This window comes from Pristis pectinata, chromosome 1, assembly GCF_009764475.1.
Source record: "Pristis pectinata isolate sPriPec2 chromosome 1, sPriPec2.1.pri, whole genome shotgun sequence".
Lineage (NCBI taxonomy): Eukaryota > Metazoa > Chordata > Chondrichthyes > Rhinopristiformes > Pristidae > Pristis > Pristis pectinata.
In genome coordinates, this window is record NC_067405.1 from 193769 (window position 1) to 207379 (window position 13611).

Consider the following 13611-nt stretch of genomic DNA (forward strand, 5'->3'; position numbering starts at 1 on the left):
CCCTGGATCCCATGCTTCCTGACTTTATGAATGAGTCTTCCATGAGGAACCTTATCAAATGCCTGACTAATATCCATGTACACCACATCCACTGTTCAACCTTCATCAATGTACTTTGTCACATCTTCAAAGAATTCAATCAGGCTTGTAAGGCATGACCTACCCCTCAGAAAGCCATGCTGACTGTCCCTCATCAGCCTATGCTTCTCTAAATGCCCATGAATCATGTCTCTAAGAATCTTCTCCAGTAATTTGCCCACCACTGAAGGAAGACTCACCTGTCTGTTATTCCCAGGGTTATCCTTACTCCCTTTCTTAAACAAAGGAACTACATTTGCCACTCTCCAATCATCTTGCACTACTCCTGTGGCCAGTGAGGATGCAAAGATAATCGCCAAAGGCGCAGCAATCTCTTCCCTCGCTTTCCATAATAACCTTGGATATATCCCGTCCGGCCTTGGTGACTTATCTATCCTAATGTTTTTCAAAAGTTCCAGCACATCCTCTTTAAACTTTCCCCCTCTTACCTTGAAGCTATGCCCTCTAGTATTTGACATTTCTCTACTGGGAATAAGATTCTGGCTGTCTGTCTGATTGGAGGGTATGAGCTACAAGGTGAAATTGGACAAACTTGGGATTGTTTTGTCTGAGGCTGGAGGCTGAGGAGTGACATGTTCGAAGTATATAAAATTATGAGAGGCATAGTCAGTCAGAATCTTTTCCCCAGGATAGACATGTCGAATACTAGAGCACGTGCATTTAAGCTGAGAGGGGTAAAGTTTAAGGGAGATTTTTTTTTAAACACAGAGCAGTGGGTGCCTAGAACAGGCTGCCGGGGTGGTGGTGGAAGCAGATACGACAGTAGTGTTTAAGAGGCTTTTAGATAGACACATGAATATGCAGGCAACGGAGGGATATAAATCATGTGCAAGCAGAAGAGATTTAATTTCGGCAACAGACATTGTGGGCTGAAGGGCCAGTTCCTATGCTATACTGTTCTGTGGTTTTTAAACAGACAGGGGTTGAAGGGATATAGACCATGTGCAAATATATTAGTTATTTTTTGTAAAAATTGGCATCATGTCAAGAGGTCTGTTCCTGTGCTGTGTTCTTCCTTGTTCTATCTTCTAAAGTTCACGTAGACTACATCAATTCAATGCCCTCATTAATACATTTTTTTTTACCCGAGAAAAATTCAATCAAATTGGTCAGGTGAATGTTCTTTATTTTGCAGGGTTCCGTTATGGGAGTGACATTATCCCATTCTCACAAGTGGATCAGGAGCAGATGAAGTACAAAACCAATGGGAAATGCTTCAGTGTACTTGGATTTACAAAGTCAGTACAAGTAAGTGCCGATATAAATGTTTGTTTAGCCTGTTCTTTACAGTCCCTGTAGACCATATTCTATTCAGTTGACATTAGTTTTGCTCCACAGTAACTGTGCTCAAGCTTATTAGTCCCCATTGTGGACACAGAAAATCACCCATTATTCAATGTAAATCAACCTTCACTATCCACATCTCTGTTAATTTTTGTGTCGTCTGCAAACATATGAACCAACTCATCTAAGTTTTTGTCCAAATGAACACCACTGGTCACAGACCTCCAGCCAGAATAACATTACCACTACACTTTGTTTTCTGTGGACAAACCAATTCTCAATCCAAACTACCAAGTCACCATGGATCCTGTGCATCTCAATTTTCCTGATCAATCTGCCATGAAGTTGTGGGCATACCATGTTGGCGCCGGAAGCGTAGCAACATTTGTGGGCTACCCCCAGAACAATCCATGCAAAAGATGTATTTCACTGTGTGTTTCGTTTACATGTGACTAATAAAGATATCTTATGAGGAACCTTGTCAAATGCCTTACAAAAGTCCATATAGACAACATCCACTGCCCTGTGCTCATCAGTCAACTTGGTCACCTCCTCAAAAAATTCAATCAAGTTTGTAAGACATGACCTGCCCTGCACAAAGCCATGCTGACTGTCCCTAATTAGCCCATGTTCTTCCAAATGTTCCTCAATCCTATCCCTAAGAATCCTCTGTAATAGCTTCCATACCACTGATGTGAAGCTCACAAGCCTATAATTTCCTAGATTATCCCAATTTCCCTTAAATTTAGGAACAACATTGGTTACTCTTCAGTCCTCTTTATTCTTTGCTGCTTTCAGTGCTACGATAGATGGCTTTGCTCCTTCCGTTCAGACCTCAAAGGTTGTAACCTCCAACAGCTCTTGCATTTGGTCCAGATCTTTCATCCCTTTCACTTTCCTGAAACCCCATCTCTCCCCACGGTCCCATCCTTTGCTGAATTTTCACTATCATTTCTGATCTACTCCTCCTTCATCTTGAAAGATTTGTCCTTGTTAGAGGCATCAGCTTCATCCCCCTACTTCCCCATCATAATGAATTCCAAGCTTGATGTAATGTTTCTTTCATCAAGAATAGTCAGCATGGCTTTGTTAAGGGCAGGTCCTGCCTTACGAGCCTGATTGAATTTTTTGAGGATGTGACTAAGCACATAGATGAAGGGAGAGCAATAGATGTAGTGTATATGGATTTCAGCAAGCCGTTTGATAAGGTACCCCATGCGAGGCTTATGGAGAAGGTGAGGAGACATGGGATCCAAGGGGACATTGCAGTGTGGATCCAGAACTGGCTGGCCCACAGAAGGCAAAGAGTGGCTGTTGAGGGGTCGTATTCTGAGTGGAGGTCGGTGACCAGTGGTGTACCTCAGGGATCTGTACTGAGACCCTTACTATTTGTGATTTTTATAAATGACCTGGTGGTATTGTTGCAGCTATATAGGACCCTGGTCAGACCCCACTTGGAGTACTGTGCTCAGTTCTGGTCACATCACTACAGGAAGGATGTGGAAGCCATAGAAAGGGTGCAGAAGAGATTTACAAGGATGTTGCCTGAAATGCGGAGCATGCCTTATGAAAACAGGTTGAGTGAACTCGGCCTTTTCTCCTTGGAGAGACGGAGGATGAGAGGTGACCTGGTAGAGGTATATAAGATGATAAGAGGCATTGATCGTGTGGATAGGTCAGAGGCTTTTTCCCAAGGCGGAAATGGTTAACATGAGGGGAAATAACTTAAGGTGATTGCAGTATAACGGGGATGTCCAGGGTAAGTTTTTTACACAGAGAGTGGTGGGTGCGTGGAATGTACTGCCGGCAGAGGTTGTTGGGGCAGATACATTAGGGACATTTAAGAGACTCTTAGATGGACACATGAATGATAAAAAAAAATAGGGGGCTATGTGGGATGGAAGGATTAGGTAGATCTTAGAGCAGGATAAAATGTTGGCACAACATTGTGGGCCAAAGGGCCTGTACTGTGCTGTAGTGTTCTATGTTCTTTTGTGGGCCCAAGGGCCTGTTCCTGTGCTATACTCTTCTATGTTTTATTTCAGATTTTCAGCATCTGCAAGGTTTTGATTTTCTATTAGTGTTATGTTTAGAAGTGTCCGTGATGTGAAAGAAAACCAGAAATGCTGGAAAAACTCAGCAAGTCAGATAGCATCTGTGGAAAGAGAAAATGCTAACATTTCACATCTGTAATCTTTCCTGTACTAGGAAAGAAAGAGATACAAGCAGGTGTTCAAATGGAGGGAAGTTGGTGTAGGGATGTGTTGAACAAAGGGAATGTATGTGATAGGATAAGTCAAATGGCTTAATGGAGACTGTTATCAGCACACTGACCACTAGGCCTGTGTAATGAGTTGCTACTGATAAGGTGGTGGCATTTCTCTGCCAGGCTCACCTTGAGTGTAGAATAATTAAAAAAAGCAAAATGAAAAATGCTGACAAAGCTTACCAGGTCAGGCAGTATCTGTGGAAAGAGAAACAGTTAATATTTCAGATGGGTGACCCTTCATCGCTATGTTTTATGGTCATCTGACCAGAGAAAGAGAGAAGCAAGTTAGGCTGATTAGCAGCAAAATGTGGGTGAAATTGATAATGATAAAAACTGATAGAGGGAATTTCTCTAATAGAGTGGACACGTGGCAGATGGAATAAGATGCTACGGTTGTGTAACTTGTGGTTGCTGTGGTTCTGGCATACTGGAACACGGTCAGCAAACCAGACTACATAGAGAGAAGAAACGTTAAAGATGGTAGGTGGAAAAGGTTCTGATATAGACAGGAAGAAAGAGCATATTTAGAGAATTTGATGTAAAATCTGGAAGGCTTTATTGTGCCCAGGCAGAAGATGATTTGGTTTTAATTGTCTGTGATGTTGTATGTTTTGTAAATTCATCTCTCAGTTTCTCCTTAATTGGGTAAATATCACTGTTCTGTGTTTTCTGTGATTTACAGGTCTTGCGGCATTATTATGTTGGACGGCAGGTGCTGAAAGTCTTTGCTGCAAAAGATGATGAGGTGAGGAGCATGTATGTCATTGCAATTAGCAGTTGAACTTCGATCTGTGTTCTCAGGCATCATCCTGTGATATTTCTCCTGGACTTGGAGTCATACCCTGTAAATTTTTTTGACACATTTTTAGGGATCATGTAATGCTGATTGAGCCCAGAGCTATGATGTGTATTTCATGTGATTAAAATACCTGACCTCTGTTCCGGAGGAGCAGTACTTTTTCTTTCAATCATCCAGTAACTGATTCAGGGAGTATCGCACATTCTGATGAGGGGTCATTGCTGTGAAATGTTAGTGCTGTTTCTCTTTCCACAGATGCTGCCTGACCTCCTGAGTATTTCCAGAGCTTTCTGCATTTCTATTTCAGATTTCCAGCATCTGCAGTGTTTTTGCTTTCAGAGCACTTGAAGGTAGCTTGGCATTGTTAGTTGGAGGATGCCATGTAATGAGAGCAGTAAGGCCGAGAATAACACACAAATATTGGAAAGAAAGGTTGACATGGGGTGCTTTAGAAACAGGGGAAGACTGTTCAGGTCCATTGACCTATTCACTCAGCTCATGACTGGTTTATGACCTCCATATCATCATACATTTTCTCAGGGCATAAAAGGCCGTTTGGGCTATCTAGTGTGTGCTGGTTCTCAGAGGATTGACATCAGTACCATTCCCTTGCTTATTTCCTCAGTTTCCTACAAACTTGCCCCAAATTTTCCTGGCACCTAACTATACTGTGGTCATTTACAGCAGCTATTTAACCTACCAGCGTGTCTTTGGGATGTAAGAGAAAAGTGGAGCACCCAGGGGAAACCCACATGGCCACAGGGAGCAAATGCAAAATCCATACAGAAAACACCCGAGCCCAGGATCAAACCAGAGTCAATGGAGCTGTGCAGCAGCAGCATTAATTGCTACACCACAATGTCCCTTGAGCTCCTCCCTTTCCCCATGTTTTTTCAAACCTTTGGTTAAGGTAAATCTATAAATATCAGTTTTAAAATTAATCAACTGACCTAGCATTAATTGCTGTTTGCAGAAGAGATTTCCAAACATTTGCTACTCTTTGCATTTGGAAGTGTTTGTTCAGTTTAGCCTGACATGATTATTATGTGAGGATTGAGCTGAGTCAGCGTGGATTTATCAAAGGGAAATTATGTTCTGAGGAACTGATTGTGGACTTTAGGAAGGGTATTGGTATTGGTTTATTATTGTCACTTGTACTGAGGTACAGTGAAAAACTTGTCTTACATACTGTTCGTACAGATCAATTCATTACACTGTGCATTGAGGTAGTACAGGGTAAAAACAATAACAGAATACAGAATAAAGTGTCACAGCTACAGAAGAAGTGCAGTGCAGGTAGACAATAAGGTCAAAACAAGGTAGATTGTGAGGTTAAGAGTCCATCACATCGTGTAAGGGAACCGTTCAATAGTCTTATAACAGTGGGATAGAAGCTGTCCTTGAGTCTGGTGGTATGTGTCCTCAGGCTCCTCTATCAGGAAGTCAGGAGAACACACAGCAGTCCTCTGAGGAGTCAGCGGTGGAAAGGGTGAGCAGCTTCAAGTCCCTGGGCGTCAACATCTCAGAGGATATATCCTGGGACCAACACATTGATGCAATCATGATGAAGGCACGCCAGTGGCTCTACTTCATTGGGAGTTTGAGGAGAATTGGTATTTCACCAAAGGCTCTTACAAATTTCTGTAGATGTATGGTAGAGAGGATCCTGACTGGTTGCATCACAGCCTGGTATGGGGCCTCCAATGCACAGGATCACAAGAGGCTGCAGAGGGTTGTAGACTTGACTAGCTCCATCACGGACACAACCGTCCCCACCATCGAGGACATCTTCAACAGGTGGTGCCTCAAGAAGGCGGCCTCTGTCATCCAGGACCCTCACCATCTGGGACACACCCTCTTCTCATTACTACCATTAGAAAGGAGGTACAGGAGTCTGAAGACCCAAACTCAACGATTCAGGAACAGCTTCTTCCCCTCCGCCATAGATCTCTGAACAACCCATGAACCCTGCCTCATTATCCCTTTTTGTTTGCACTATTTATTTGTAACTTAAGATTTTGTCTTGGCACTGTACTGCTGCCACAAAAACAACAAATTTCACGTCATGTGAGTGATAATAAATGTGATTCTGATTCCGATGTTTCGTTAAGTGACAATCAGCATGGCTTTGTGCAGGGCAAGTCATTGTTTTATACATGGATTTTTACATATTTGATAAAGTCCTTCATGGGAGGCTCATGGGAAGTGCACAGTGGAAATGTGAAGGTTGTTTTGGGAGTACTTGCTTGGGGTTCTGGATAGGTTTGTCCCATTGAGACAAGGTAAGGATGGTAGAGTGAAGGAACCGTGGTTGACAAGAGACGTAGAATATTAAGGCACGAAACCTTGTTTTTTTAGGTACTAGGATGATGGAAGCCTTCTTAAAGCAGGTGGGAACCTCAGATTGAAACAGGGAGAGGTTAAAAATGTCTGCAAATACCCCTGCCAGCTGATCTGCACAGGATCTGAGGACACAGCCAAGGACACCATCTGGGCCAGATGCTTTCTGCGGGATTAGCAATGCCACTCCTGAACCCCCCCCCCCCGACCCCCCCCACACCTTTATCTCCCTCCCTATCCCTTTTCCCTCCCACCCTATCTCTTTTCAAACATCTAAATCCCAGAACATCAAGCAGCCAATCCTGCCCTTGTGACAGCCAAGTCTCTAAGTCTCTGTAATGGCCACAATATTGTAATTCCATGTACTCATCGGTGCTCTAAGTTCATTATCTTATTCTTGATACTTCTCACATTAAAGTGAACATGTTTCAACCCATCCAACTGACTGTGTTTATGCCCTATCCACTGCTTATCCTTTGTCACAGTCCCTCTGCACATTGCATCTACCTTTATACCCACTGCTCCATCATCTGGTATTGGTATTGGTGTATTATTGTCACTTGTACCAAGGTACAGCGAAAAACTTGTCTTGCATACCGATCATACAGGTCAATTCATTACACAGTGCAGTTTCATTGAGTTAGTACAGAGTGCATTGATGTAGTACAGGTAAAAACAATAACAGTACAGAGTAAAGTGTCACAGCTACAGAGAAAGTGCAGTGCAATAAGGTGCAAGGTCACAACAAGGTAGATCGTGAAGTCATAGTCCATCTCATTGTATAAGGGAACTGTTCAATAGTCTTATCACAGTGGGGTAGAAGCTGTCCTTAAGTCTGGTGGTACGTGCCCTCAGGCTCCTGTATCTTCTACCCGATGGAAGAGGAGAGAAAAGAGAATGTCCTGGGTGAGTGGGGTCTTTGATTATGCTGGCTGCTTCACCAAGACAATGAGAGGTAAAGACAATGAGAGTCCAAGGAGGGGAGGCTGGTGTCCGTGATGCGCTGGGCTGTGTCCACAACTCTCTGCAGTTTTTTGCGGTCCTGAGCAGATCTGTTGCCATACCAAGCCATGATACACCCAGATAGGATGCTTTCTGTGGTACATCGGTAAAAGTTGATGAGAGTCAAAGGGGACAGTCCAAATTTCTTTAGCCTTCTGAGGAAGTAGAGGCACTGGTGAGCTCTCTTGGCCGTGGCTTCTACGTGACAGGCTGTTGGTGATGTTCACTCCCAGGAACTTGAAGCTCTCAACCCTCTCAACCTCAGCACCACGATGTAGACAGGTGCATGTACACTGCCCCCTTTCCTGAAGTCAATGACCAGCTCTTTTGTTTTGTTGACTGAGGGAAAGGTTGTTGTCATGACACCATTCCACTCAGCTCTCTGTCTCCTTCCTGTACTCCACCACATCACTGAGATACGGCCGACAACGGTGGTATCATCTGCAAACTTGTAGATGGAGTTAGAGCAGAATCTGACCACACAGTCATGAGTGTATAGGGAGTAGAGGGCTGAGGACACTCTGGTTCCCATCCCCCTGCCAACCTAGTTTAAGTCCTCCCCAACAGCTCTCGCAAACCTTCCTGCAAGGATGTTGGTCCTCCTCGAGTTCATGTGCAACCAGTCCCTTTTGTACAGGTCATACCTTCCCCAGAAGAGATCCCAATGATCACAAATCTGAAACACTGCCCCCTGCACCAACTCTTCAGCTACTCATTTGTCTGCCATATCTTCCTATTCTCATGGTCACTGGTGCATGGCACAGGCAGCAGTCCAGAGATTACTGCCTGCTTTTTAGCTTCCTTCCTAACTTCCTGCATTCACTCTTCAGGACCTCATCCCTTTTCCAATGCATAACACGACTTTTGGCTGCTCACACTCCCCCTTAAGAATTCTGTGGACTCGATCTGAGATGTCTCTGGCTCTGGCATATGGGAGGCAATATACCATCTGGGAGTCTCGTTCTTGCCCACAGAATCTCGTGTCTGTGCCTGTAACCAATAAATCCCCTGTTACTATTGCCCTCCTCTTCTCCCCCCTTCCATTCTGAGCCACAGAGCTCAGAATTCATTTAAGTTAGTCACACAAGGCCTTCCCTTATCAAATCCATACTCATTCTCCTTGATTAATCTGACTCTTACAATGCTGGTTGCTATCCCAGGCTGCCTGTCCTGTTGTAACTGCCTTTCCCTTCTCCCTTAATAAAGATTGCAGCAATTTAGCATTTGTAGAATTCTGTTGTGTTGACTGCAGTATTTTTCTTGCTTCCCAGCATGCTGCGGTGGCTTTGTCTGCACTGATTCACTCATTGGAAGAACTGGAAATGGTGGCAATAGTTCGTTATGTTTACGACCGGAGATCAAACCCACAAATTGGAGTGGCCTTTCCTTTGATTAAAGATAAATATGAGGTAATGAGCTGGGATTTTGTTAGATATATCGATTATATTACTTTGGCCTGAATGGGAAGGGGGAAATGATGAAATTTTCTGCAAGTGGAAGCATTTTTAAGGCTTCAGCAGAAATTTTGTAAATCTGCCAAGAAGATACAGTATATTTGGGAATCAGACCTGAGACTGAATCTGAGTTTGCTGCATATCTCCGGCACTTGTGGATCTATCATTTTGATGTTGCAACAGAATTAAATTGAGACTATATCACTTGCAAACTCCAAACTAATGTGTTGTCATGGCTCTTCTCCCATCAGTGTTTGACCTACGTCCAACTCCCATTCATGGAGGATCTCCGACAATTTACTTTCACTTCTCTGAAGAACAATAAGAAAGCTGCAGTTTCAGGTGGGTGGGGATTGTGGAGAGAAATTCGCACATGAAGATTTGATGATTTACATGACCTTGGAAATGGGGGCTGAAATAAAACTTAACAAGGATGCTGCCTGGATTGCGGAGCATGCCTTATGAAAGCAGGTTGAGGGAACTCGGCCTTTTCTCCTTGGAGAGACGGAGGATGAGGGGGGACCTGATAGAGGTGTACAAGATGATGAGAGGCATTGATCGGGTAGATAGAGGCTTTTTCCTTGGGCTGAAATGGTTGCCACAAGAGGACATAGGTTTAAGGTGCTGGGGAGTAGGTATAGGGGAGATGTCAGGGGTAAGATTTTTACTCACCCCTGAGTGCGTGGAATGGGCTACCGGCAACAGTGGTGGAGGCGGATACGATAGGGTCTTTTAAGAGACTTTTGGATAGGTACATGGAGCAGAGAAAAATAGAGGGCTATTGGTCTCTAAGGTCAGGACATGTTCAACACAGCTTTGTGGGCTGAAGGGCCTGAATTGTGCTGTTGTAGCCGCACGCAACGTGCTACTCAAGGAACACACGGAGGCAGAGAGTACTGAACTCAAAATCCTTTAATGGTTCTCCAAAGCGTGCGAAAACTCCCCACCCATGGGCCCCTGCGACCCGCGGGGCAGGAGTGACGTCCGACTGTCCCCCGGAGGGTCCGACCCGAGCGAGTAGTTCAAAACGTACTACCGCATGTCTGCCCGTGGCTCCCGATGGCAGTTCGAGTCCCACGTGTGCGGGCCGCCACACCCCCCCCCAAGAAACGTCCATCGGGGGAGTGGAGCCCCCAGTCCGTGTGGCTTGCCTGGTTGGCCGGCCATGCCGACGCTGTGCGGGTACCCTCACTGGTTGCTCAATGTCCAAGTGCGCCGGTTTGAGGCGGCCCACTGTAAAAGTCTCTTCACGGCCACCCACCTCCACGACACACGTGGATCCGTTGTGCTGGATCACCTTGAAGGGTCCTTCGTATGGCCGCTGTAGAGGTGACCTGTGCATGCCCCTGCGAATAAAAACGTATTCACAGACTCGGAGGTCTTTAGGGGTGAAGGATGGTGTGGGACCATGCCTGGAGGTCGGGACCGGTGGCAGGGTCCCTACCTTGTCCCGCAGCCTCGTTAGTACCGCTGCTGGAGTTTCTTCCGAACCTCAGGCCTCTGGTATGAACTCGCCTGGGACCGTCAGGGGGGTGCCATAGACCAATTCCGCTGAGGAGGTGCCCAGGTGCTCCTTGGGGGCTGTGCGTATGCCCAGTAGGACCCAGGGAAGCTCATCTGTCCAGTTGGGGCCCCTGAGGCGCGCCATCAAGGCTGACTTGTGATGCTGGTGGAATCGCTCTACCAAACCTTTGGACTGGGGATGGTACACTGTGATGTGATGCAGCTGGGTGCCCAGGAACTGCGCCAGTGCTGTCCGCAAACCAGACGTGAACTTCACCCCTCTGTCGGAGGTGATGTCCGTTGGGAGGCCGAACCTGGCAATCCAGTTTGCAATGAGCGTCCTGGCGCAGGACTTAGTGGACATGTCTGCAAGTGGTACGGCTTCCGGCCATCTGGTGAACCTGTCTACCATGGTAAAGATATACCCCTGCGCCCCAGGAGACCGGCAGGGGGCCGACGATGTCCACATGGATGTGTTGGAACCTCCTGTGCATCAGCTGGAACTGCTGGAGGGGAGCCTTCACGTGCCGCTGGACTTTGGCGGTCTGGCAGTGTACGCAGGTCCTGGCCCAGTGTCCGACCTGTTTGTGCAAGCCGTGCCAGACGAATCTGTCCGCTACCAGCTTGATGGACGCCTGGATGGACGGGTGGGCCAGGTCGTGCAGCGTGTCGAACACCTGGCGCCTCCAGGCTGCTGGTACCATGGGTCGGGGTTTGCTAGTAGACACGTCGCACAGGAGTCGATCTGCTGCCGGGCCAATGGGGACGTCCTCCAACGGGAGCCCCAAAACGGCGGTGCAGTAAGCCGGGATCTCGGTGTCCGACCATTGTGCTTCCGCAAGTGCCACATAGTCTATTCCTGAGGACGATATGCCCGCTGAGTGGAGGCTGGGGCGAGACAGTGTGTCGGCGACGACGTTGTTCTTCCCTGTGATATGGCGGACGTCCGCGGTGAATTCTGAAATAAAGGACAGGTGCCTCTGCTGCCGAGCCAACCATGGGTCCAATACCTTGGCCAGTGCGAAGGTGAGGGGCTTGTGGTCTGTATACACGGTGAACTCCCTTCCCTCGAGGAAGTATCGGAAATGCCGGACAGCCAGGTAGAGCGCTTGCAACTATCTGTCGAAAGCACTGTACTTCACCTCTGGTAGCCGTAGGTGCCGGCTGAAGAAAGCGAGTGGTTGCCACTGGCCCTCGACGAGCTGCTCCAGGACTCTGCCAACCGCCGTGTCGGAAGTGTCAACTGTGAGTGCCGTGGGTACATCAACTCTTGGGTGCACTAGGAGGGCCGCCTTTGCCAGCGCCTCCTTGGCCTGCTCGAACGCCCCCATGGACTCCGCTTCCCATGCCACCTCTTTGGCCTTGCCGGCCACCAGGCTGAACAAGGGTCTCATGATGCATGCCGCCGCCGGCATGAACCGATGATAAAAGTTGACCATCCCTACGAACTCCTGCAGGCCCTTGACCGTGCTGGGCTTGGGAAACTGGCGGATGGCCTGGGCATTGTCTGGTAGGGGAACTGCGCCATGTCGGTTGACTCTGTGGCCCAAGAAGTCGATCTCCATCAGCCTGAACTGGCACTTCACCAGATTGACTGCTCAGGCATTGCAGGGCTGGCACAAATGTGCCGTGTGTTCTTGGTGTGAACTGCTGGCCACCAGGATGTCGTCCAAGTAAATGAAAACGAAATCCAGGCCGCATCCCACTGAGTCCATGAGCCTTTGGAAAGTTTGGGCTGTATTCTTGAGACTGAAAGGCATCCTCAGGAATTCAAACAAATTGAACGGGGTGATGAGGGCTGTCTTGGGCATGTCGTCAGGGTGCACTGGGATCTGATGGTATCCCCTGACCAGGTAGATTTTCAAGAAGATGGTTGCTCCGTGCAGGTTCACCGTGAAATCCTGGATGTGGGGTACCAGGTGTCTGTCAGTGGTTGTGGCGTCGTTGAGTCTTCTGTAGTCTCTGCAGGGCCTCCATCCTCCTGCGGACTTGGGCACCATGTGCAGCGGGGATGCCCACGGGCTGTCTGAGCGGTGTACGATTCCCATCTCTTCCATCTTATGGAACTCCTCTTTGGCGAAGTGGAGCATGTCGGGTGGGAGCCTGCGAGCTCAGGCGTGCAGTGGCGGTCCTTGCGTGGGGATGTGGTGCTGCACGCCGTGCTTGGGGTTGGCTGTGGAGAACTGCGGGGTGACTATGGAGGGGAATTCCACCAACACCCTGGCGAATTCGTTACCCAAGAGGGTCATGGAATCCAGGTGAAAGGCCGGTAGCTTGGCTTCTCCTAGCTGGAAAGTCTGGAACGTCTCGCCGTGGACCAAACACCGGCCTTTTAGGTCGACCAGGAGGCAGTTGGCTCGTAGGAAATCTGCCCCTAGTAGTGGCTGTGACACCACTGCCAACATGAAAGTCCAAGTGAAATGGCTGGACCCGAAACGCAGTGGGATAGTTCGCGAGCCGTACGTCCGAATACTGGTGCCATTTGTAGCGGTGAGTTCGGGGCCTGGGACCACGTTACGAGTGTCCCATGTTCGAAGGGGGAAGTACGCTGACTTTGGCTCTCGTGTCTACCAGGAAGCACCATGCGGAGTGTCGGTCCCAGAGGTACAGAAGGCTGTCTCGGTGGCCAGCCGTCGTAGCCATTAGAGACGGCTGGCCCCAGCTTTTCCCGGAAAAGCACATGGTGGACGACAGCGGCATGCGCCTGAACCCCGTCTTTGGTGATAGAAACACCATTGTTCCGAACCTTCGTCCTTTTCCCCCGTGGGTCTTGACGGCTTTGGTTGTGGGGCCTGGGCTTTGGGGCACGCGCTCGTGGCTAGGCCAATGGAGGCTGCTCCACGTCACTTACTCTGCCAAAG

General features: G+C 47.7%; 1 protein-coding gene across 5 annotated transcripts in view; it reads left to right on the plus strand.

Moving 5' to 3' along the window:
• The window catches only part of xrcc5 (X-ray repair complementing defective repair in Chinese hamster cells 5), a 197203-nt gene that overhangs the window by 89070 nt on the left and 94522 nt on the right, over window positions 1–13611 (plus strand). For all 5 annotated transcript variants that reach the window (XM_052025903.1, XM_052025913.1, XM_052025894.1 and 2 more), the window contains 4 exons: window positions 1235–1347; window positions 4335–4397; window positions 9065–9202; window positions 9499–9589. In XM_052025903.1, coding sequence (XP_051881863.1) covers window positions 1235–1347; window positions 4335–4397; window positions 9065–9202; window positions 9499–9589 — 405 coding nt within the window. The remainder of the gene's footprint in view (window positions 1–1234; window positions 1348–4334; window positions 4398–9064; window positions 9203–9498; window positions 9590–13611) is intronic.